The sequence below is a fragment of the Mauremys mutica genome, chromosome 1 (genome assembly GCF_020497125.1).
Source record: "Mauremys mutica isolate MM-2020 ecotype Southern chromosome 1, ASM2049712v1, whole genome shotgun sequence".
NCBI classification, from domain to species: domain Eukaryota; kingdom Metazoa; phylum Chordata; order Testudines; family Geoemydidae; genus Mauremys; species Mauremys mutica.
Window position 1 is genome coordinate 119,281,558 of NC_059072.1, and position 24,927 is coordinate 119,306,484.

Consider the following 24,927-nt stretch of genomic DNA (forward strand, 5'->3'; position numbering starts at 1 on the left):
GTTGACAACTATATTGAGATTGGATCATCCATTATGTAAAGGCAAGAGATGTACTCTTCTGTCTCAGGAAAATGGGAGCTTCACAAAACAGTTTACAAATACAGAATTCCACCCTAAGCACGTTCTACCTATGTTATTTAAATTTTGTAGTATGCATGTATTTTGGGACTGAGAAAAGAAGATGGAACTGGTCAGAGAGCGTGGATTAAAGCAATGTTCCTAAACTGTAGTTTCTATTTGCCTAGTAAAATGACCATGTCGGAAAGTTAATGAGTCTGCTGATAAAGATCAGAACATCCTTGTTTAAGGAGAGGAGCCACTGTTTTTCCACAATTTAAGTGATGGGGTAGCTGCTGCTGTGCTGGATACGTAATCTAGGTAGGCACTTTTTAAATTTTATTTTTACTTCCCTTTGAATTTTGGATTAGACATTTAGGATCAATCTATGTTTAAAAGATCCTTTGATTAAGTACAATGCTAGCCATTAAAATATTAACATTTACTGGTTGAAGATAATTAGCATTACCATGGCATTAGTGGTATTTCTGATGCTAAATTGTACCTGTGAATGCCAATTACTTTCACACAGTAAATGTCAATAATTTAATGATGACCACTGTAAGTACACATGCATGATATGTAGATATAGCTATAGTTTACATACACACAAATAAATTTTGGGAAGGAGTATACTGTTGTCATTAAAAAGTCCATTATACAGATACAGATATATAGATGATATAGAAATCACTATGTATTCCATGAGTAATGCAAGCAGGACTTAGCCCTGCATAGTATTCAAAACTAATTACAATATTATTAATTCTTCATATTTTGGAAGCTGAGTATTAAAAAGGTATTTTTTCATTTGTTTTAGTGTATTCAGAAATCAATGAGACTATTAGTTTAGCTCCTCCACTGGTGTAAATGGATGTGCTTCCTTTAACTTCTGGACAGGACCTGGCCAAACCCCTAATAAGTGTTTGTAGTTTCTTTGTGGAATTGTGTTTCTTTTGACATTTTGGAATTTCTCCTTCCTGTTAATTTGTAACTACTGTATTATCTTTGCAAACTAATTAAATGTTATCCAGGATAAATATATTTATTGTGATTTGATGTAAGAAAGAATGGGAAGCCAAACTGAATTCCTGAATGTTTTTATATTATTAAATGGAAAATTCAACCCCATGCAGAGAGGCAACACAGAGTGCACCACTTATGTTTCATCTAAGTCCTCAAAATGGGGCTTATGTTCTGCAGAAGCTTTGGGCCAGCCCTCTGCTCATTGGTGACTTTCATCTTATGGATATGACCAGCAAGGTGCTGAGTGTTTAATGTGATGTGGGGAAAGCTCTCAACTCCAACTGAAGTAAATGGTCCATATAGTTCAGTCCCAGGAGCTTACATTGTATCCTGAGACTAGATGCACTTATTGAACACAATAGATGCACTTATTGAACACAAGAATGAGCTCTTTATATTTTCTTACTGTCACAAATGATATGTGCTATCAATCAGGTCCTTACACAAATGTAATGGAAAATGAATCTACAGAGACAGATCTGTGAAAAACAGTGAGAACATCACTGGAACAGTGTTAATCCCCCACTGTTAACGTTTGCTTATTTTGAATTGCAGTCTAAGTGAGCTTGTTGTGTATGTACTTGGTTGTATACTTGTGCCAAATGTAAATGCTTTAGTTATTCTTCTCCCCTGCACCCTTACTTGAAAAATGCAATTGCCATAAGGCCGTTGATCTGCTAAAATGGAGTCATGTATGCAAACAGCAATGTCTGGTGAGAGATGATGCAACTAATTTAAATGCTCCTGGGCAAATCTATTAAAGTCATCTCTCTGTGTTTCCTTTTTGGTAAAATGAACACTTCGAATCTTGTTAAAGTTGAGGAAGAGACACCTAAATGGCTATCCAAACAAATGGCAAGAGCCAGGGCCGGCTCCAGACCCCAGCGCGCCAAGCAGGCGCGTGGGGCGGCATTGTCCTGCCAGGGCGGCATTTGGCTCCAGCTGACCTTCCGCAGTCATGCCTGTGGGAGGTCCACCAGAGCCGCGGGACCACGGGACGGTCCACAGGCACTTCTGCCCCGGCCGTGGGACCGGGGAAGGACGGCGCGAGCGGCGCAGCGCGCCGCTCTGCTTGGGGCGGCGGATTTTCTAGAGCCGCCCCTGGCAAGAGCATGCATCAGGCTAGATCTTCAGATGGTGTAATCAGCATAGCTCCATTCAGATCATTAGACTACATTTATTTATAGTGGCTGATATCCTGGCATGTTGTGTGAAAATAGATGAGATCTAATCACTTTTCATTTGAATTTTGAGTGGAATTTCTCTTAAGATGAGTTGTCTAAAAAAATGATTTTGTATGATGGTTAATGAAGAAGTACCTTACAGGTATGTGTTTAGGTCTACTCTCGGGGCCTATTATCCCCTTCGTGTACTGATCTACTCATGTTTCTGGGAATGGGTATGACATTTATTCATTGAGGCCAAGATTTTTGGGTGCAATTGAGACACCTTAAAAGAGCTTGATTTTCAGAAAGTGCTGAAAATGTGGCTCCTGCAAGATATCTCAGAATGTGCACCCAAAATCATCAATCTCTTTTGAAAATCTAGGTCTGAGATTTTTGCAGAAGAAAACAAATAATTTATAATAGTGCCTAAGGAGTAGGCTTATTAATTCTAAATGAGTGAAATTAAAAGTACAGGGCTAAGGTAACAGATTTGCTGTGAATAGCAATATGGCTGCTATTTTTTACCATATGAAATGTTTTGGTTCAGATTAATACCTGCAGCAAATTTACCTTTGGTCATTTTTCTTAACTTCATGTGGTCATGGCACCCACCCAGCACCCAAATCCTTTGCACATGGGCTAGGGTCTGCCAAGTTCAGCAGAATGCGCATGCCAGCAGGTCTAACCCTTGGTCCCTCCACATAGCTTTTCCTGCAATGTTGACACTACCTTTTTTTCCTCCGGCCCCTTCTGTAACATCAGGAGCAAAGGTGTTTTCCATCCCCGGCCAAAAGTAGTTACCACTGCTTCTTTACTGTGCTTCTGTCTCTAAATGCTCCAGAGCATCAGGGGCTCTTGAGGACTCCATCACTGACTTGTCTAGCTACACTAAGCCAGCTGCCTCCATTGCTCCTCAAATCTTCCCAGCAACCTTTCCCCTACCTCCTGTCATCCTAGGTAGTGTATTCACTGAAGTTGCGCCATTGCAGCGTTTTAAGTGTAGACAAACTCTACGGCTTGATCCTAAACCTTTCAAGCAAATAGGAGTTTTTCCATTGACGTGAATGGGAGTCATATCAAACCAATAGGCATTTTCGAAAACTTTGCTCACAGTCCTCTGTGGTATGACCCAGGGCAGAGATACTTGCAAATGCTACTGGCTTTTCCCCAAGGGAGGGAAGGTTCAGCCAACTTTCACAAATCTGTTCCAGCTGCACTGTTGGAATTGTTGATCTCTATGCTTTTTCTTTCTTTCATCCTCAACTCTCAAGGGTACCAGGAAGAGTGAAGCAAGTTGATTTTGGTACTGTATGATTTTGTGTTCTGGCTTGAGACTATTAGTTCTAATACTCCAATCTCCTTGTTCTATCGAAAAAAAGCACTTCAGAACTTGTTTGTTTCAAGGGATTCACTGTTTTATGAAGCTCGGTAACAGCATATGGGCATTCCTTCATGGAGCCAATTACAGGTCAGGGCCTTCTTCTATTTTTCAGTTGGAGTAGTATATGCCAGCAATTGTTTTCTTTCTTTAAATAAGGTTTATGATTTGCAAATATATATGACTTCCACTAAGTTTTGTGGAATAAAATATTCCCATATAGTTTTTATTAGTCACTGAGCTCTAAAATATACAACACAGCAGAGAACACAAAATTGAATATGTGCATTGCATCGCAATAAAAACAAATAAAACCTAATCCATCTAAATCTTTAATCAACAATAAACAATTCTATTGTTTTAAGGAGGGGGAAATCTTGCCCTCTCCTCCAAACCCACAGCATGCTCAGTGATCTGCAGCAGAACTCATGTGATTCTATGAACAGATAGTGGAAGGAGTAAGAACATGTCTGCAGAATACTGTTTTTAAGGATTACTTGCACACCAGTGCAGAATGGGGCTTTAGAGGTATGCTGGGCTAGAGGAAGATCAAACTAATTGCCAAGCAGATCCATGACCATGTAGATCCGCTGGCCATTTCCTCTGCAAATGGGGAGTGTGGGTGTGTATGCATGTGCACCTGCTGCAGCCAGGAGGCTATGAAGAGGCTTGGAAGAAGGATTCTTTTCTTCCAGCCTCTACAGAATTCCCCAGCCCAAATTCCAGTTACTCAGGCTGTATATTAGGGACAGAAATGTTTACCCCTGCATTTTAGTCTAAATAACAATTTTGTACTACTAAGTCCATATGTAAGTGTGACCTAAGAACCTCTGGATGCCAATTGGCAGAGGACTCTGGACATATAGGGGTACAGGGATCCCCTGGATCCACCAAAAGAATGTCATGTAAGGTCTCTAATGCAAGCCTGTATCACACTAGTCACCAAAACCATTGTGAGATGTATGTATGGAGAATGTGTGAGGAGTTATTTATGTACACTAAAAATTGTTCTCTAGGTCTGTAGTTAAAAACAGCTCACTCAAAGGTAGCATGTCTTGAGACTCCTCCCCAGAAAGGGGGTGGGAGACACTTATCTCCAGGGGGGACCATTGTGTATTGTATGTCATACAATAGGAGTCTATTAGCATTCTAAGTCAAAAGCAGATGGAGAGCAGGTGGAGACTTAAGAGGGAAACTGACAAGGAGAGGTAAACAGAGGGGGCTAGCTTGAGGTAAACCTCAAAGGTCTGTTCTGATATATTTGGGGATGCAAAGAGACACCCTGGTATCCTTCACCTAGGAAGCAAACTGACAATGAGTTTGCTTAGTGAAAAGGGATCTCAATCAGGCGTGGCTGGAAATGCTGGAGAGAACTTTGGGTGAGATAAACTTCTTTAGACAGGAGGATAACTTGTTAGTTACCTTTGGGCTTTAGAATGCATGTTGTGGTGATGGTTTCTGTTACCATTTGTTTCCATCTCTCACACAGGTTTTTATTTGAATCTCAATTTTTTTCTAAATACATTTCCTTTAGTTTTAATAATTGATGTCAAGAGCTGAGAGCATTACAGGAGCAGGGTGAAGGGGTCCAAGGTAAACATGGTAAACTGTGGTACACTCTTCCTTTAGGACCAGAGGATCTGGGATTTCTGTGAGTATCCAGTGATCAGGGGCTGAATACTGCAGTGGGACACTTTCAAGGGCCTTGGGGGCTGTTGTCAACCTGCAAGGCAAAGACAGGGCTGATGTAGCCCAGAGCACAGCACATGAGTGGGTGACAGGCTGGTTGTGTTACGGAGCAGATGGTAACAAGGTGACTCTCCACCCTGGGTGTCCTGAGAAGCACCACTGTAACCTTCTATAAAGAAATATTTCCTTCAGTAAGCTACTGATTTTTTTAATGCAGTTCCTCATTATTCTATGACATGAAATAGATGGAGTAATTCCCCTTGCCAAATTAATATGAAGTCTTGAATTCATTAGATATTTTTGGTACACAAGGAACACAGGATAAGCCCACTACCTTTTCATATTGTTACTGGACTTGTGCAATCCTGGTTATTTACATTCCAGCAAAGAATGTACTGAGCCTTGTGCCTCACTGAGCACACAGCATGCACAGCTATCTCAGAATTACATAACCCTGGCTTACTTTGACCTTGTGTGAAATCCAGTCACTTTCTCTTGTAATTTCCTACAAGTATAACTCTAGTGTAGTGGGTACAGTGTTTGTAGCTGATGTTTCAGTAAACATGCCCGCTGTTCAGTATTTGCTGTGACTCACCCTTTTCTTGCTTGAGACTTAAAAGCTTGCTTCCAGTTGATGACACTTAAATGTTGGTGGCTTTCACTTTTGCCATCAGTTTCAAAAGGTCTCCTTATAACACTTATAGCCTATGTTTTCTTTTCCCATATGGACTTAATTTTCAGTGCCCCCAGTACTTTTTGTTATATATTATAGAGATGCTTGTCCCTTGTGAGAGCACTGCTCTGAGTCTTCTTTACCAAACCCTTCACTTGTCCCTTTGTTGTGTTTATCCTCCCCATCTCTTTCCTTTCCTATTACAACATCTCCTTCTCCACTTTCACAGTGATCATTTTTGGGGTCCAGGTCATAAATAAAACCCAACTTGCAATGTTCTTTATTTTGTGGTATTCATAAAATCTTAGTACAGAAGCTCTCCCCCAGCCCCCTTTAGTTCTATAAATGTGCAGCCACATTTTTGTAAGCATTCACTAATTTTGGGTGCCCAACATATGACAGATTTTTAGCATTGCTGAGGCCCTAAGTGCCAGTGGAATTATCTACTGGGATACCATCTCCAGAGTATCTGGTCAAGTGGAAAATGCAGATTTTCAGTACATCTGAAAATTAGGTGCAAGTTGTCTCTATTCGGAAACAATAGTGACCACCGTGAAAAATGTTAGCTATGGTGTAAATCTTTTTAGGTGAAAGTTAATTACAGATTTCTATTTCAGTATTTCTGTGGAAGAAGCCCTGGATTTACAATAATTGTCTCATGTTTTCTTGTACAAAACAGATAATCAATTCAAGATAAGAAACCATGAGAGTGGAAACTGATTCAAATGTTAATCACTCAAACCTGGAAGTGGAACCTACCCAGACTTTGGAAGATGGAGCAATCAAACACGTACCTGTCAAAAAGAAAACTTCCTGTTGCACTGGCTTGAAGGTTCAGTGGATTACTATTATTTGTTACTGTTGTTATTTGTTGAGCATTGATAATATGTGTGTTCTTCTTCAAGGTATATAAGCAGGCATGGTTCTTGTCCCCTCTATTTTTTTTCCAGCCAATTAATACAAGAATATAAGGAGTTTTATTTAAAAATTATACAAGCTAATAATAATAATTATGGCTCTTTTATAGAGTTTTTCATCTGTAGAGCTCAATGTGCTCCACGAAGGAGGTCAGCATCTTTATCCCCATTTTACAGATGTGGAAATTGAAGCACTGGCAGGGATGTGATTTGCCCACAGTCACCCAGCAGAACAGTGGCAAAGCCGGGAATTGAACTGGGTCTACTGAGTCCTTGTCCTGATAGGCAAAGTTCAAAAAGTTGGTTTGTCCAAACACTCAAGGTGTCAGGAAAATAATAATACTTAGCTCTTATTCACAGATGTCAAAGCACTTTATAAAGGAAGTAATTATCATTATCCTCATTTTACAGTAGAGGAAACTGAGGCACAGGGAGGTGAAGTGACTTGCCCAAGGTCACCCAGCAGAGTGGCATAACCAGAAATAGAACCCAGATCTTCTGAGTCCTTGTCTGATGCTGTATCCCCTAGACCACACCGCCTCACTTAAATTATTTAAAGTCTTGACTAAATAGGGCTGGAAAACTAATGAAAATTTTGCTTTCTTGGTAGAGGCATAATATTTACTGCTTCTGATTAAGCTGGAAGTACCATGAAATCAGCATTTTTTGTGGTATGATGATGTGTTTGACTTCTGCTCAGGCTAGACCCATGGGTCAAATTCATACCTGGTGTAACTCCATTAAAGTCAATGGAGCTGCAACCAGGGATGAATTTGATCTGATCAGAGACCTGTAATAGAATTATAAAAATAAGTGAATCCAACTTTTTCAAATATTCAAAATGGCTTGGTTCAAGTTTGGGGCAAAGGTTAGCATATTCCTTATTTGAGCTGAACCAATTTTGCCACCCCTATATATCTCCAGTAGTAGTTGAACTGCTCTCACATCTCTCATATCCCTGGGAGTCTCATTGGACCAACTTCACCACTGGCATAAGTAGGCATGGAAGTCAGTGAGTTTGTACCCACTTATCCCAGTGGTGGGTGTGGCACAGAATATTATAGAAACTAGAATTTGATAGACACAATAACTTTAATGTTAGGGGTGGGCACAAATTTTTCAGTTACAATGAGAATCACCTCATCTTCCTATCGGACTTTGGAGTCAATTTTTTTTGGGGTGGGGGGTTCAAAACAGTTCTGCTAACTTCTTGCTTGTGTGGTGAGGTTTAAAACAGTTCAATTAACTTTTTTGTTCCTACTTTCATGCTTATTTGCATTTCATGGCTTCATTCAGGACCAGATGTAAAACTACTGAAAATAATGCCCCCCTCAAAAAAATCTCAGAATTGTTGGACCCAGTAAATATGAAAATTCTTAGACTAAAGCCTGCTTTTGTGAGATTTTTCAGTCAAATTTCTAGCCAAAACCAGCATCCAGCTCCTTTTAAAAACATTTTCTCTTAGGATTTGTTTTGCTTGTCATCTGTTGCAGTAAATAGCATCATAAAGTTCAAACCCCATTTTAATTTGTTCACTTATCTACTGTCAAGTTAAATAAGCTATTTTAACTTTTACCCTTAGGGCAACAAGTTTATTTGTTTGGGATTCAGTAAAAAGCTGTTATGTTGAAATATCTGGATAATATTTAAGCACTACTAGACTGTCTTGTCTTCATAAGCATGGCTTTGTTTGCAATCATTGCGATACTAAATAGAGTTTGTGTATCAAAGCAAAGTGTGTATTCAAATGCTCTTGTTGTAAGCCTATTAAAAAGTCAAATATGAACATTTCCTTTGCAAAGGGGTACAACACAAATACAATCCAAATACTTCAAACTTCATCCGAACGGGGATGAGATTGCCAAAGAATATGTGCAAGACCTCCAAAAAGAGGGATATTGTGAAGTTTGTGGCTAAGCCCTATGTTGTAATACCAACACGACTTCTAACCTGGGGATGGACAAACTGGCTTAAAAAAAGTAATAAGTGAATTGAAGCTAAAACTCATTTACAGTTTGCACTAGTTTCAGCAAGTGGCCCCTGACCAGAGCTCTTATTCTTGTTAATTATTTGTATTCTGGTAGCACCTTGAGGCCTCAAGGTTTCTTCTGTACACAACTGGTCTCAGTGTTGTGGATAGCTTGAAAATTGATGTTAGGTTTCAGTAGGGTAAGCTGTCCCTACTGAGTTGGTTGCTGTCTACAGATTCTGTAATCCATGGTGTTTAGGTTCAGAAGCACAAATTCTATTCTGGGGAGCCTTTGACCAGCAAAGCGAAGGAGGCCGTGCTTTCTGGATGCTGAAGCTGGCAATGCCTTCCCTAAGCACAAACAAAGTTAATTGCTGCTTTGGGTTGTCCCGTGCACATGACTCCTGTAGATCACAGTGAGACCAGAATGGGAAGAAAACACTTCTGAAAACCCAGGGGGAGCTTCTTGCAGGATCAAGGCCCAATATTGGGTTAGAAAAAATCATATTTTCCCTATTGGAGTTTGATTAGTAAAGTTAATTAAATTAAGATTTAATTCATACAGATTGTTCTATAGATTTAAGCTCTCTTGATTTCTATATTATCAATTTCTCCTCCCTTACCTCCCACCTTCTGTCTTGATCTTTCCTCAGGTGTTTCTCCTTGCTTTGTCATTCAGCTACTTGTGCAAAACATTATCTGGAACAGTTATGAAAAGTTCCATCACTCAGATAGAAAGAAGATTTGATATTCCCTCCTCTGTAGCTGGCTTAATTGATGGAAGCTTTGAGATGGGTAATTGGTATTCCGTAACATACAGTAAATTACTCAGAGCAAATACAATGAACAGCTTCTACTAGTAATGTTTTCTTTGCTTTTTTAGGTAATTTACTGTTGCTGGCATTTGTAAGTTATTTTGGAGCCAAATTTCATAGACCAAAAATCATCGCTTTGGGGTGTTGTATTATGTCAGCTGGAAGTATTTTAACAGCAATGCCTCATTTCTTCATGGGATAGTAAGTACTCAGTAAGGTTAATTTAGGTACCATAGCAATGGGATTCTATACCACTTTCTCCATTTTGTCAAACGAACACCGTTGTGTTTTTAAGGTTTCAAAGGGCCTAAGAATAAATTAATATTTAGGGCTGACCTAAATGGATATCAGAATTAATTTACAAGTCAGGCAACTCCACAGATACATTAGCACGCATTAGAACTGGTGGGAATTCCTTTCCTCTGGTACAAAATATCAATTTTTTTTTTTATAAATCAGAACCATCAAAATGTTTCCATTTTCAGCTAGAAATATTTTGGTTTGGCTGGTTTGTAGACTTTTGAGGAAAAGTAGACGTTTTCTGTAAAAAGCGGACGCTTTCCATGTGAATTTATATTCCCTGAAAATCAAAATTTTCCACCAAAAATAAATTTTGACAGAAATTTTTTCATCAGCCCTAGTGTGCATTATGCTGCTTTTCAGGACATTACTATGGCTAACTCTAAGGGAAAAGTCTAAGGAAATTGCTGGGACTATTGAAGAAATGAGATATTGCTCAGTGTGAGGAAGGATGGTAGAGTCTGGCCTTAAACAGGAAGGTTAAAGTATGGAAGGTTAAAGTATGATGAATCACAGCAATTTCAGTAGAATAATTATATTATAAAATTCTTTCATATGATTTCTGTAACTGGGTATTTTTGTAGTTATGAACAGGACCCTGAGGCTCCATTTCAAGAAAGCACTTAAGCTTGTGTGAAACTTGAAGCGTGGGAGTAATCCAACGGAAGTCAGTGGGACTACTCCCGTGATTAAAGTGTTTCACTGCTATATTGGGGCCTTAATCCAAAAAAATAAAAAATATGCATTCTACTCCAAGAGCATGTTTGACTACATTGTCCAACATCCTTAATGTACAACATGATGGAGTCTCTGCAGCAGCACTAACTCTAGTTTTCAATAATTGCTCACAGTCATTTGAATGCTGGTAAAATGGAAAAGTAGAGTGTGAAAAATATGGGAATTCCCTGAAATATCCTAGGGGAAAGCCTTATTGATTTAAGTTTAAGTATCTTTGAGGTCCACTGTATTAAATGCAAAGTTTATGTATTATTGTGGTTCAGGATTGTGCATAAACTCTCTAGGAGGAAGATGTGATATGAGGCCTGGGAGTTCAAAGGATTATACTGAAAATGTGCCAGACAAGAATGGACTTTTGGGACAATAAATGTGAAGTGGATTTCCTGGGGAATATCTAATATTAATGCAAATTCCATGCCTCTAGTTATGTGAAAAAACAGCCTTTCAAAGCCACATCTTGAGGAGAGTGTCATTGTCTGCTGATTACCTGTTCCTGGAGATTGGAGATCAAAGGCCTGAGCTATATAAAGAAACTGGCTGATCAGTCCGGTCTTGGTTCTGCTTCTGAATCTGAAACGGTTATGAAATGGTAACCATGGGGGAAACCTAGTTTTGGGTTTTGAAGCACTGACACTTACCAGAAACCTAAGTTGGAGTGGGGTGCGTGTGTGACCTCTGTGTGTAGATTCTTTTATTGTTTGAATGTGTTTTCTCTGTAATTCTTTCACCTTAAGAATAAAGGTGCTTGCTTAGAAAGTGCTGCGTGGTAACTTATGACTATTGGCAATACACTTGCCATAGCCTCTGGAGAGAAAGCAAATTGCAGACACTGGCCTTTTAGAAAGTCTGTCTTGTTGGGGATATCAGTGTAAATCAGGAATCAGTAGCTCAGCCTCAACACCCTGTTCAGGAGGGAGAGAGATGTGGGTTTCAGCCCTAGAGAAGTGATGACTGAGGAGCTGGGAGCCTAGTGTGTGTAATAAAGGTAATAATTGGAGATATACCAATCTCCTAGAACTGGAAGGGATCTTGAAAGGTCATGGAGTCCAGCCCCCTCCCTTTACTAGCAGGACCAATTTTTGCCCCAGATCCCTAAGTGCCCCTCCTTAAGGATTGAACTCACAACCCTGGATTTAGCAGGCTAATGCTCAAACCACTGAGCTATCCCTGCCCCCCCAGTGGTGGACCAGGAAGAGGGAATACATGTGTACTTACCTGGAAACTGTGATATAGGGATCACCCATATAAGGTTCCAAATTTCACCGGTGAAGATGCACTGCAGAAATGGGAGTTGAAGAAATCCAGCACTTTAAAGGAGGAGTCTAATAGCTTATAGTATTAGGCCGTACAGACTAAGGGCTGATCCTGCACACCCCTACTTGAGCAAATAGTCATTACTCATACAGTGGCTTCAGTGAGACTTTTCAGGTGAGTGTTTGCAGAAATGGGCCAAACGTTCTGTTCAGGGTGCTCTGACCACTAAAAATCCTCAAGTCTAGTGACACTAATTTCTCTTTGTTCAGAGAAGCACTGCTTTATCTACCCATCACATTGCTTCTAGCAGAAGTTTTGATTCAGTGACAAATCTACAATGCAACACATTTCTATTCCTATATTCAATACTATAGAATCTTTTATGGGTGTCACAGTTCAAGGCAACTGCATCTGTATTCCCTCTATATGGTCCAGCAAGGGCGCCCGCTCACAAGTTTCCAGTTCCCCAGATGTTATTTCTTTCGGGCAGAGGTATGTGTCTCTCTACCTCATGACTGGAAGATTTTCAGGCTACATACTTCCTGCCTACACTGTGTATCCCCAGAAAAAGAGACTGCCTAAGCAGGTTTCCTTTGCTTTTTCTTCAGAGGCTATAAACAGTGTGATTGCCCAGTTACCACATAGCTCTTCCTAAGCAAGCACATTTTATTTTTATGTTAAAAGTATTACAGAGAAAACATATTAACACAATAAAAGAACTGACATGCATATTGATTAGTTTACCAGAGATCACCCCAACTGTGGCAGGTGAATATTCCTTCAATTCCCACTAAGGGAGTTTTCTGGGGTTACAAGTTCATAACTGCTTTGTCTTGGAATAAGAATCCCCATGAATCTGTGTGTCACTCCTTTATCCAGTTTGGGTCTTTGAAGAGACTATGAATAGAAAATCAGCCAGATAATGGGTTTCTCCTCAAGGTACAGGATGATTCAAAAGGATGATTCCTAAGGTGGGTAATTTACATTCCCCTCCTGCCAAGTATTTCCTAGGAAACTCACTCAACTGAAAGTTCAGTCTTGTTTGGCCTGTTGAAGCTCATGCCGCTTCCTGAAGCTCATTAGTCCTGTCTCCCTTTTAAAGAAGTTACATACAATTCCACAGTAATACATAAACATTTGCATTCTTTCAGCGTGGTAGCCGTGTTAGTCTGTATCAGCAAAAAGAACAGGGAGTACTTGTGGCACCTTAGAGACTAACACATTTATTTGAGCATAAGCTTTTGTGGGCTACAGCCCACTTCATCGGATACAGGCAGTGGAAAACACAGTAGGAAGATATATACACAGAGAACATGAAAAAATGGGTGTTGCCATACCAACTGTAATGAGAGTAATCAGTTAAGGTGGGCTATTATCAGCAGGAGAAAAAAAACTTTTGTAGTGATAATCAGGATGGCCCATTTCCAGCTGTTGACAAGAAGGTGTGAGCAACAGCAGGGGGGGGGGGGGAAATAGCATGGGAAATAGTTTTTACTTTGTGTAATGACCCATCCACTCCCAGTCTTTAGTCAAGCCTAATTTAATGGTGTCCAGTTTGCAAATTAATTCCAATTCTGCAGCTTCTCGTTGGAGTCTGTTTTTGAAGTTTTTTTGTTGGAGTATTGCGATTTTGAGATCTGTAATTGAGTGATCAGGGAGGTTGAAGTGTTCGCTGACTGGTTTTTTAATGTTATAATTCTCGACGTCTGATTTGTGTCGATTTATTCTTTTGCGTAGAGACTTTCCAGTTTGGCCAATGTACATGGCAGGGGGCATTGCTGGCACATGATTGCATTTATCACATTGGTAGATGTGCAGGTGAACGAGCCTCTGATAGTGTGGCTGATGTGATTAGGTCATAGAATCATAGAATATCAGGGTTGGAAGGGACCTCAGGAGGTCATCTAGTCCAACCCCCTGCTCAAAGCAGGACCAATTCCCAACTAAATCATCCCAGCCAGAGCTTTGTCAAGCCTGACCTTAAGGAAGGAGATTCCACCACCTCCCTAGGTAACCCATTCCAGTGCTTCACCACCCTCCCAATGAAAAAGTTTTTCCTAATATCCAACCTAAACCTCCCCCACTGCAACTTGAGACCATTATTCCTTGTTCTGTCATCTGGTACCACTGAGAAAAGTCTAGATCCATCCTCTTTGGAACCCCCTTTCAGGTAGTTGAAAGCAACTATAAAATCCCACCTCATTCTTCTCTTCTGCAGACTAAACAATCCCAGTTCCCTCAGCCTCTCCTCATAAGTCATGTGCTCCAGCCCCCTAATCATTTTTGTTGCCCTCCACTGGACTCTTTCCAATTTTTCCACATCCTTCTTGTAGTGTGGGGCCCAAAACTGGACATAGTACTCCAGATGAGGCCTCACCAATGTTGAATAGAGGGGAATGTAATGTCCCTCGATCTGCTGGCAATGCCCCTACTTATACAGTCCCAAATGTCGTTACCCTTCTTGGCAACAAGGGCACACTGTTGACTCATATCCAGCTTCTCGTCCACTGTAACCCCTAGGTCCTTTTCTGCAGAACTGCTGCCTAGCCACTCGGTCCCTAGTCTGTAGCAGTGCATGGAATTCTTCCATCCTAAATGCAGGACTCTGCACTTGTCCTTGTTGAACCTCATCAGATTTCTTTTAGCCCAATCCTCTAATTTGTCTAGGTCCCTTTGTATCCTATCCCTACCCTCCAGTGTATCTACCACTCCTCGCAGTTTAGTGTCATCTGCAAACTTGCTGAGAGTGCAGTCCACACCATCCTCCAGATCATTAATGAAGATATTGAACAAAAACAGCCCCAGGACCGACCCTTGGGGCACTCTGCTTGATACTGGCTGCCAACTAGACATGGAGCCATTGATCACTGCCCATTGAGCCTGACAATCTAGCCAGCTTTCTATCCACCTTATAATCCTATGATGGTGTCCCCTGAATAGATATGTGGGCAGAGTTGGCAATGGGCTTTGTTGCAAGGATAGGTTCCTGGGTTAGTGTTTTTGTTGTGTGATTGCTGGTGCGTATTTGCTTCAGGTTGGGGGGCAGTCTGTAAGCAAGGACTGGCTTGTCTCCCAAGATCTGTGAGAGTGAGGGATCATCCTTCAGGATACATTGTAGATCCTTGATGATGCGCTGGAGAGGTTTTAGTTGGGGGCTGAAGGTGATGGCTAGTGGCGTTCTGTTACTTTCTTTGTTGGGCCTGTCCTGTAGTAGGTGGCTTCTGGGTACTCTTCTGGCTCTATCAATCTGTTTCTTCACTTCAGCAGGTGGGTATTGATAGAGATCTTGTAGGTGTTTGTCTCTGTCTGAGGAGTTGGAGCAAATGTGGTTGTATCTTAGAGCTTGGCTGTAGACAATGGAACGTGTGGTGTGGTCTGGATGAAAGCTGGAGGCATGTAGGTAAGTATAGCGGTCAGTAGGTTTCCAGTATAGGAAGGTGTTTATGTGACTGTCGCTTATTAGCACTGTGGTGTCCAGGAAGTGGATCTCTTGTGTGGACTGGTCCAGGATGAGGTTGATGGTGGGATGGAAATTGTTGAAATCGTGGTGGAATTCCTCAAGGGCTTCTTTTCCATGGGTCCAGATGATGAAGATGTCATCAATGTAGCACAAGCATAGTAGGGGCTCCAATGAGAAACTGCAGAATTGGAATTAATTTGCAAACTGGACACCATTTAATTAGGCTTGACTAAAGACTGGGAGTGGATGGGTCATTACACAAAGTAAAAACTATTTCCCCATGCTATTTTTCCCCTACTGTTGCTCACACCTTCTTGTCAACTGCTGGAAATGGGCCATCTTGATTATCACTACAAAAGATTTTTTCTCCTGCTGATAATAGCCCACCTTAATTGATTACTCTCATTACAGTTGATATGGCAATGCAATTTTTTCATGTTCTCTGTGTATATATATCTTCCTACTGTATTTTCCACTCCATGCATTTGATGAAGTGGGTTTTAGCCCATGAAAGCTTATGCTCAAATAAATTTGTTAGTCTCTAAGGTGCCACAAGTACTCCTCATTCTATTTGCATTCTTAATACAATGAACTCCTAAAATACTCTCCATATAGACATATCCTAAGAGTGGGATTTTCAAAGGACCCTGAATTAAATGTCCACATTTCTTATTTCAGAGTGGTAGCCGCATTAGTCTGTATCAGCAAAAACAACGAGGAGTCCTTGTGGCACCTTAGAAACTAACAAATTAATTTGAGCATAAGCTTTCGTGGGCTAAAACCCACTTCATTGGATGCATGCAGTGGAAAATAAATACAGTAGGAAGATATACATACAATATCTACTGTATTTTCCACTGCATGCATCTGATGAAGTGGGTTTTAGCCCACGAAAGCTTGTGCTAAAATTAATTTGTTAGTTTCTAAGGTGCCATAAGTACTCCTGTTCTTTTCACATTTCTTATGTTTCTTTTAAGTTCCCAGTTTAAAATGATATATCTGCCATATAGTTGTTTTTGATATCTGCTTGCTCATTTCTTCCCCCTTTCCCTCCCTTTTTTTTAAACTTAATTAACCCTCCTTTTTACTGTTAAATTAACACTTTGGAAAACGTAATTTGAATGCGGTGCAGAGACAGTTAGATGCCCATTCTCTCTATTCGCCAAAACAGCAGTCACAACACTCCCCCTGTACTGAGATAAAATATATCCCTGTATTTCTTCAACTGCCCAGAAAGATCACTACTAAATATAATGTTGTATGTGTTCAGTTATAAGTATGAAACAGCATCGCATGCAGTGTTGTCAGTCAACTCAACTTCAAGTCTCTCTCCCTGCTCAGTGGACCAAAATGTAACTGGTGTCAGTGAAACCTTATCAGAACAACCAGATTCAGGTAAGGAATTGTAACTGAAAATACGTCTAAATGTGACAATTTTGACCTACTTATAAATCGGTCTTCACACAAGAGGGCAATTCACCCCAGTGTGGAGGGCCAGTACAATTCTAAACCCCATTTAAGCCTTAACTTATTTTGGCGGGTGTTAGTGACACGTCAGTGATACAGCAGCCTTGAAAATCTCAGAGCAAGCACATCTACCAATCCAGAAGTATCTGAACTACTGGGGCCCAGTTTCTTCCACCCTTCCGGATACAAGTACCTCACATTGACGTTAAAGGAATTTCTCATATACTGTAATTTGTGAGGAGAATTGATTCCCAAAGGAAATTTAAGAGCCCAAGCTGTGTTAGAGTTAATTGGAAATTAACTGGCATTTCTGTGATCTTCATATACCTCACTACCAGTTTAGAATATACCTATAGAGCATCTGCAGCTATATGCTGCATGGGAGGAGAAAAAGGACTCTAGGACCCATGAGCCAACTGCTAGCCTGGATCAGGGGACATAGTTGAAGGTGTAAATGAAATGTCATAGAGTATGTCTATTACAATTTCAATCTGTTGTTTATTTTTCTCTAGACATTCTTCACTAACAATACAGACCATTATCCTTGCATTACTATCTTTGGTAGACAAGCATGTGACTGGTATCAGGAAGTGTTGTTAAAGGAAGGGCTGATGATTTTGAGGTTTATGAGTTTGGTAACCTAGACAGAGTCTTAGTCTTATGTAAGGAAAAACAACTGAGCAAGATGAGAGAGAGTGTGTTAAATGGAGTTCTAGCCAGGCTCAAGGTATATTGTTCTACTGTAAAGATAGTAATTACTCTTATTTACAGATTGTGTAAAGGCAGCAGCATCATATATATGGATATATGTCTTATTGGGCAACTTGTTACGTGGAGTTGGGGAATCACCAATAACACCGCTAGGAATTTCTTACCTTGATGATTTTGCTAAAGAAGAAGATGCTCCTTTCTACATAGGTAATCTTAAGAGAATGAAAAGGGTGGTTATGAAGAAACAGTGACAGGATCAAATTTGCTTTAGCTTCAGAAGTAGATCATCTTACTCTAAAGAGTCCTATTTTTTTAATTTATTTTTTTTAAAAACTCTCTCCATTAACACCAGGCAAAATCTTTTAACAAAGTTTTTTTTTTCTCTGATAAATGCAGATTTGCATCCACTGAAACAATTTGTGTTGAATTTGCCAAATTGTTTTGGTCAAATAAAATAACAAACAACCTCCCCTCCCTCAAAAAAACACAGAAACACACATTACAAAATCAGAAAAAGTCAAAATATTTGGATGCGACTTTTTCTAAATGAAACATGTCAGCTTTTCAATTCAAAATTACTTTTCATTTCAACATTTTATTCACTTTTATTAACAGCATTTTATAAAGGCAAAAAAACCTCCCTCAATAATGAATATTTTTTTCCAGGTTGAACACCACATTTCATTTGACTGGAAATGAAATTTTGGTGACTTTTTCAGTGTGCTGAAAATTTTTTAAAAAATTCATTTTGGGTTGTCTCAAAATTTTCTTTTCTTTTCTTTTCTTTGACCACCTAACCAAAGAATTAGTTACCCTCACAGCTCTACTCTCCATTTTGACTGTGATTTACAGAGGAGCCTATGTGAGTTGGGTGTCTAAGTCCTTAGATTCTTTTGAAAAAATGGTAGCCTTCATTCCTAGTCAATTGCTGCCTTCAAAAGAAAATGACACGGTTGTATAAATTTCCCTGTAATGTTTTTGTCTTAACCCACCGAGTCCTGGTTCATTCTATCTGCAGTGAGACTTGAATTTGAGTTTTATGTGAATGGAGTTAATCTGGCTCTTGTAGTCTTGAATGGCCACTAAACACATTTAATAAATCAATAAATGATACATTAATACTGCCTAAGGTGATCTTTTTCACCAAAAAGGAGAAGAATAAAAAACCTCTCTCAAATGGCAGGATGCTAGTCTTTGCACTTCCTGGAATACCCTGGTTCTAGGAGAGGAATAAGAAAAGTAGGTGGAAAACATATAGGGCCACATGTCTGTAAATTTACCAGTGTCTACTTCATTATATTTTCAGCCTGTTTGCACACAGTAGCAATGATTGGGCCAATAATCGGCTACCTGTTGGGATCGCTGTGTGCCAGCTTGTATGTGGATATTGGATTTGTGGATCTAGGTAAGGAAAAATGGAGAGCCAATTATATTAAACTGTTGTATAATAATCAATATGGCCAGTCCTTTATATCAGGATATGCCAAATATTTTCATGCCTTTTAGTAAATAATAAATGTGTTTGTTTCAAGGTGAGGTGAGAACAAAGTGTTTTCCCTGAAAAAATAATTTAAAAAGTTGTAGGTATGGGAAATATTTTAGGCCCAATTCAGGAAAGCACTTGAGTATAGGCTTAAATCCATGCCTATTCAATAAAGCATTTAAACATGCTTAAATGTAAGTATGTGCTTACACACCCTCACGGAATGCTTTGCTGAGTCATGCCCTTACTGATGGGGGTTGGATAGCATATCCATTTTTCATTTTAGGTGGTTAATTTGAAATGTTGGCTGAGCATATAAGATGTTAATTGTTTAATATTACTCTCTATTACTGAGTTCAAATTTTACAAAGGGTTAAACAAAAAAGAAAATATCCGAGGTGAGGTTTTTGAAGGGGCTTCTATTTGGGGGTCCATTCGTGTGCATTCAAATTTTGACACACAGACATGTGTGCTCACTCTTTTCCATTGCAAACATCTGTGCATGTGTAATATAAATAAATAGTGATAATGAAGGCATTTGAAATGTAACACCCATTGGTGATCTTTAAATAGCCTAAGATCTGAGCATATGCTTGCAGGAGGAGACTGTTTACAGTGCCCCCATACAGGTGTTTGCTTATTTTGCCCCGATCCCAACAAACTGTTGATCCTATATGCCATGGTCACTGGGTTAACTACAGCTATGACTGCTCCTGGTCTCCTAGAGTGCAATCTCTCAGGTGATGGGCTTCATTACCTCCACTTCTTTTTGGGATGGAATCATGCAATTCTCTCACTATGAGACCCGGCCTTCAGCTGCAGTCCCTTTTGGACGAACCATGATTTCTTAGCAGGTTCAACTGGGGTTTTGGACCCTTGTACTGATTTTCCTTCAGGAACTTGGACAAGTGGTTATTACACTGACCAAGCAAGTTTCTTAAAGCAATGCATTGTTGATTCAGAACCAAGGCATTCAGAGAAACAGATCTTAAACCAGTAAATAGACTATATACATCTGTACCTTACCTAAGCTAAGGCAGGCCTTGCTTATGCCGGGCACCCCCTCACTTGCTTTGCAAGTTGAGATGAGCTAGGAGACCCATCAATCCCTGTCTCTTACTGTCTTATCAGAGGCTGTCCTTTTATCAGTGACAAAGCTCTGTTTAAATATCCTGCCTGGATTTTCCTAGCCTGTCAAGACACACACACAGACACACACGGAATCACCAGCCAGGCAGTACCCTTAGCAAGGTAGAGGTAAAACCTAATAGAAATTGACAATTCTATTGTATTTGTGTACCAGCAGTAGAGCTTATTTGAAGCCATTGTCTGTTCCTCAGCCCAGTGTACCCAGCTCTTGCATGACTTAACTCTTTGGTAGTCACATAGCAAACAATAGATAAACAATCCAACAAATAAATGGACATATGATATTCATAAAAATACTGCAGGCTGCTTCCACATTCTCCATAATACGGACTTAAGTATGTGACAAATTTCACTGAAGCCAATGGGACTCCTTATGTGTTTAAAGTTAAGCACATGATTAAGCATTTTGCTGGAAGGTCCTATAAGAAAAACGGTTATAAGTAAAAAGTCCTAGCAGATCCAGGGTGTGTGTGTGACTCTGCTTGAAACCTATTTCAGATTCCCATGTTCTCAAAAGTACCATAAGTTCTGCGGCATGTAGCCTTGAATCATACAAGTTAGCAAATGTGTGAAGGCAAGTGAAAAACAACACCAACCAAGACATTCGTCTGTACAGATAGTCATCTGTAACCTATCATTTAAATCAGCTTCTGTACCAAATGACTGGAGGATAGCTAATGTGATGCCAAATTTTAAAAAGGGCTCCAGAGGTGACCCTGGAAACTACAAGCCAGTAAGCCTCACTTCAGTACCGGGCAAATTGGTTGAAACTATCATAAAGAACAAAATTGTCAGACACATAGATGAATATCATTTGTTGGGAAATAGTCAACATGGTTTTTGTAAGGGGAAATCATGCCTAACCAATCTACTAGAATTCTTTGAGGGGGTGTAGCAAAGCGATGACTCACTGGCACGGCACCTCCTGCTGGTCATCCAGGGAATTAGCTTTTCCACTCTTGGAGTGCCCTCTGCTGGCCGGTGGCTTGCCCGCTGCAGGCCCCCTCCTGGACCCCGGTGCCCCTTTACCTTGGGTGCTGCCCTGTGGCAGTACCCCCACTCTCTGGGACTCCCCACCAAGGGGAACCCCCAACCCTCTATCCCAATCTTACATCAGTGGCTACTGACAGTCACCATCTAGCCCCTGCTCACTGAGGCAGACTGCAGTCTGGGTTTGGACCTGCTGCCTTTGCCTACCCAGGGCTGCACCTCTGCAACCCCAGTACCCTTTCTGGCCTTTAGCAAGGCCTGCAGCCTGGGGGTTTTCCAGGCCAGAGCTCCCCAGTTCCTCTGGCCTTTCCCCAGCCCTGCTTCACTCTAGGTACCCTGCTGTGCTCCCAAGAAGCCAGACCCATCTCTCTCCAAGCTAGAGAGAGAGAATGTCTGAGCTCCTGGCCCACAGCCTTTTATAGGGCCAGCTGTGGGGCCTGATTGAGGTGTGGCCCCAGCTGTGGCTGTTTCCTTTTTTCTAAGAGCTGGGTAGCTGCCCCGCTACTGGGGGTCAACAAGCATGGGAACAAAGGAGATCCAGTCGATATAGTGTATTTAGATTTTCAGAAAGCCTTTGACAAGGTCCCTCACCAAAGGCTCTTAAGCAAAATAAGCAGTCATGGGATAGGAGGGAAGGTTCCCTCATGGATTGGTAACTGGTTAAAAGATAGGAAACAAAGGGTAGGAATAAATGGTCAGTTTTCAGAATGTAGAGAGGTAAATAGCAGTATCCCCCAGGGGTCTGTACTGGGACCAGTCCTATTCAACATATTAATAAACGATCTGGAAAAAGGGGTAAACAGTGAGGTGGCAAAATTTGCAGATGATACAAAACTATTCAAGATAGTTAAGTCCCAGGCAGACTGCGAAGAGCTACAAAAGGATCTCACAAAACTGGGTGACTAAGCAACAAAATGGCAGATGAAATTTAATGTTGATAAATACAAAGTAATGCACATTGGAAAACATAATCCTAACTATACATATACAATGATGGGGTCTAAATTAGCTGTTACCACTCAAGAAAGAGATCTTGGAGTCATTGTAGAGAGTTCTCTAAAATCACTCAATGTGCAACAGCAGTCAAAAAAGTGAACAGAATATTGGGAATCATCAAGAAAGGGATAGAAAATATCATATTGCCTCTATATAAATTCATGGTACGCCAACACCTTGAATACTGCATGCAGATGTGGTCGCCCCATCTCAAAAAAGATATATTGGAGTTGGAAAAGATTCAGAAAAGGGCAACAAAAATTATTAGGGGTATAGAACGGCTTCTGTATGAGGAGAGAGTAATAAAACTGGGACTTTTCTGCTTGGAAAAGAGGCGACTAAGGGGGGATATGATAGAGGTCTATAAAATCATGAGTGGTTTAGAGAAAGTAAATAAGGAAGTGTTATTTACTCCTCCTCATAATACAAGAACAAGGGGCCACTAAATGAAATTAATCGGTAGCAGGTTTAAAACAAACACAAGAAAGTATTTTTTCACGCAATGCACTGTCAACCTCTGGAACTCCTTGCCAGAGGGTGTTGTCAAGGCCAACACTATAATGCAGTTCGAAAGGGAGCTAGATAGATTCATGGAAGATAGGTCCATCAATGGCTATTAGCCAGGATGTGCAGGGATAGTGTCCCTAGCCTCCGTTTGCCAGAAGCTGGGATTGGGTGACAGGGCATGGATCACTTGATGATAACCTGCTGTTCATTCCCTTTGGGGCACCTGCCATTGGCCACTGTCAGGGGACAGAATACTGGGCTTGATGGACCTTTGGTCTGACGCAGTATGGCCATTCTTATGTTCTTATATTATATGACTGCAGGTGCCCTTCTTGCTTTATGTCATCTTTCAATATATCTCACTAAATATTGAAAATACTGAGTTTCCTTCCAGTGTATAATGTAGATTTCCCAGCAATTACAGGGGGGTATCTCTTTTTTTCTTCATTAATTCATGAATTCATTTTTTGTCTCATTTTATTCTAGGTAGCATAACCATAACTCCAAAAGACTCCCGGTGGGTAGGTGCATGGTGGCTTGGTTTTATTATAGCTGGAATAACTAATCTCATTGCTGCCATACCATTCTGTTTCCTGCCAAAGAGTCTCAAAAAGCAGGAGGAAGAGAATAATGACAACATTTCATCTGATCTCTCCAAAATTAAAGGAGACCAGAGCAGGCATCACAAATCTGAAAATCATCAGCCAGTCAAGTGGTCAGTAATTTCAAAAGGCAAGTGTTTCATATGTTCTGCCAAACTGGAAACCTACCAGTACAATGTAACACAGGAATACCCCAAGTTCCCCACCCCCACCCCCACGATTATTTGAAGTCATTGGGTTTCTGGGTGGCCATGAAGGTTGACCTGCATTGGATCAATTACATAATCAGGATCTACATTTTAAAGTTTGCACTAGAAATAAACTGTAACTGAGGAAAAATGAGTGACCAGAATTAACTAAAATCTGTGTTAAAATTAGTGATGGGTAAGCCTAAAAAAATCAGAAGGTTCTTTTCCCAGCAAGTCAGACTGTATTATTTTCATGATCATCACAGATTTAATGGAAAATGTGAAATCAACTGTCTGCAATGAAAAATACAGAAAACCTGATTTTTCCATTCTGGCTGAACTGTGCTCAATGTAGGAATGTGGGAGGGTAGAGGCAAGAAAAAAGATGACATTGTGCCATCTTTACACTTCTATTCTGGTTCAGTTCTGTAGTCTTTTATTTTATTTAAAGTGAATTTAGTAGTGTTGTATTACATCACTGTGGATTTGGTGGCTAGAGTTGTACGTTCAACAGAGTGAACGTTACCTCTGCTACTTGCTTCAGATTTAGAGTGTCTAGGAACACGTAAAGACCGTGGTTAGTGACCACACACATATTCACACATACATGGTCTAGTCTCTTTTACAAGCTTTGTTAAAAATTACAATTAAAGTTATGATTACCTAAGCATATAAAATTTTTTATAAAGACCTACACACAAGTTAAAAAAATCATTATACTCACACACCCTTAACAATATTCTTAAGGTCCGATGGCTGCCTTGCCAATTGATCATCAGTAAAGGGATGGTTCCTGATGGAGTTTCCCATAGGGAACACAGTTTTCCTAATCTGGACACCCTCTTTTTATAATGTGATTCTAACTATACTTCTTTAGCATTTATGCACGTAGTGCACTCTGCGGTTAGAGCATGTGTTAGAAAAATGTGACTACCGGATATCTTGTAAGCAAAAACGTATTCTGTTAATTTTTCACAATATCGCCCACTGGTATATCTTTTCCTGTAATTTAGTGGGGGGATAGGGTCATTCTTTGGTCACTTACTTATGTCAAGCATTTCTTAAGTCTCTGGCCTAGTATGGCTAAGTTAAAATCTTACAGGCCTCAACCTGTAGGCCTTGTGTTTAAGCCCTACTTACTTAGATACCTACTATGTAATTATCCCTTCTAACTACTGATCTATTTTATACTTCTATAATCCTACAATTTAACTCTATTCTGCATTCAATGATTATATATGATGGGGAGGCCAACCTGTGGCTCCGGAGCCACATGCGTCTCTTCAGAAGTTAATATGTGGCTCCTTGTATAGGCACCGATTCTGGGACTGGAGCTACAGGCCCCAAATTTCCAGTGTGTCGGGAGGTGCTCACTGCTCAACCCCTGGCTCT

At 40.3% G+C, this 24,927-nt stretch overlaps 1 protein-coding gene across 3 annotated transcripts in view; it reads left to right on the top strand.

Annotated features, from left to right (window-relative positions):
- The first annotated feature begins 266 nt into the window (after positions 1 to 266).
- Positions 267 to 24,927, top strand: part of LOC123352644 (solute carrier organic anion transporter family member 1B3-like) — a 43,230-nt gene continuing 18,569 nt past the window's right edge. The window contains exons 1-8 of one of the 3 annotated variants that reach the window (XM_044993075.1): positions 267 to 378; positions 6,669 to 6,821; positions 9,529 to 9,670; positions 9,759 to 9,891; positions 16,713 to 16,837; positions 17,681 to 17,827; positions 18,927 to 19,025; positions 23,232 to 23,477. In XM_044993075.1, coding sequence (XP_044849010.1) covers positions 6,693 to 6,821; positions 9,529 to 9,670; positions 9,759 to 9,891; positions 16,713 to 16,837; positions 17,681 to 17,827; positions 18,927 to 19,025; positions 23,232 to 23,477 — 1,021 coding nt within the window. In that variant the 5' untranslated portion in view covers positions 267 to 378; positions 6,669 to 6,692. Of the gene's footprint in view, positions 379 to 3,486; positions 3,553 to 3,595; positions 3,718 to 6,668; positions 6,822 to 9,528; positions 9,671 to 9,758; positions 9,892 to 16,712; positions 16,838 to 17,680; positions 17,828 to 18,926; positions 19,026 to 23,231; positions 23,478 to 24,927 lie in introns of those variants that run through there. The other 2 variants (XM_044993085.1, XM_044993091.1) reach the window with 2 other exon arrangements.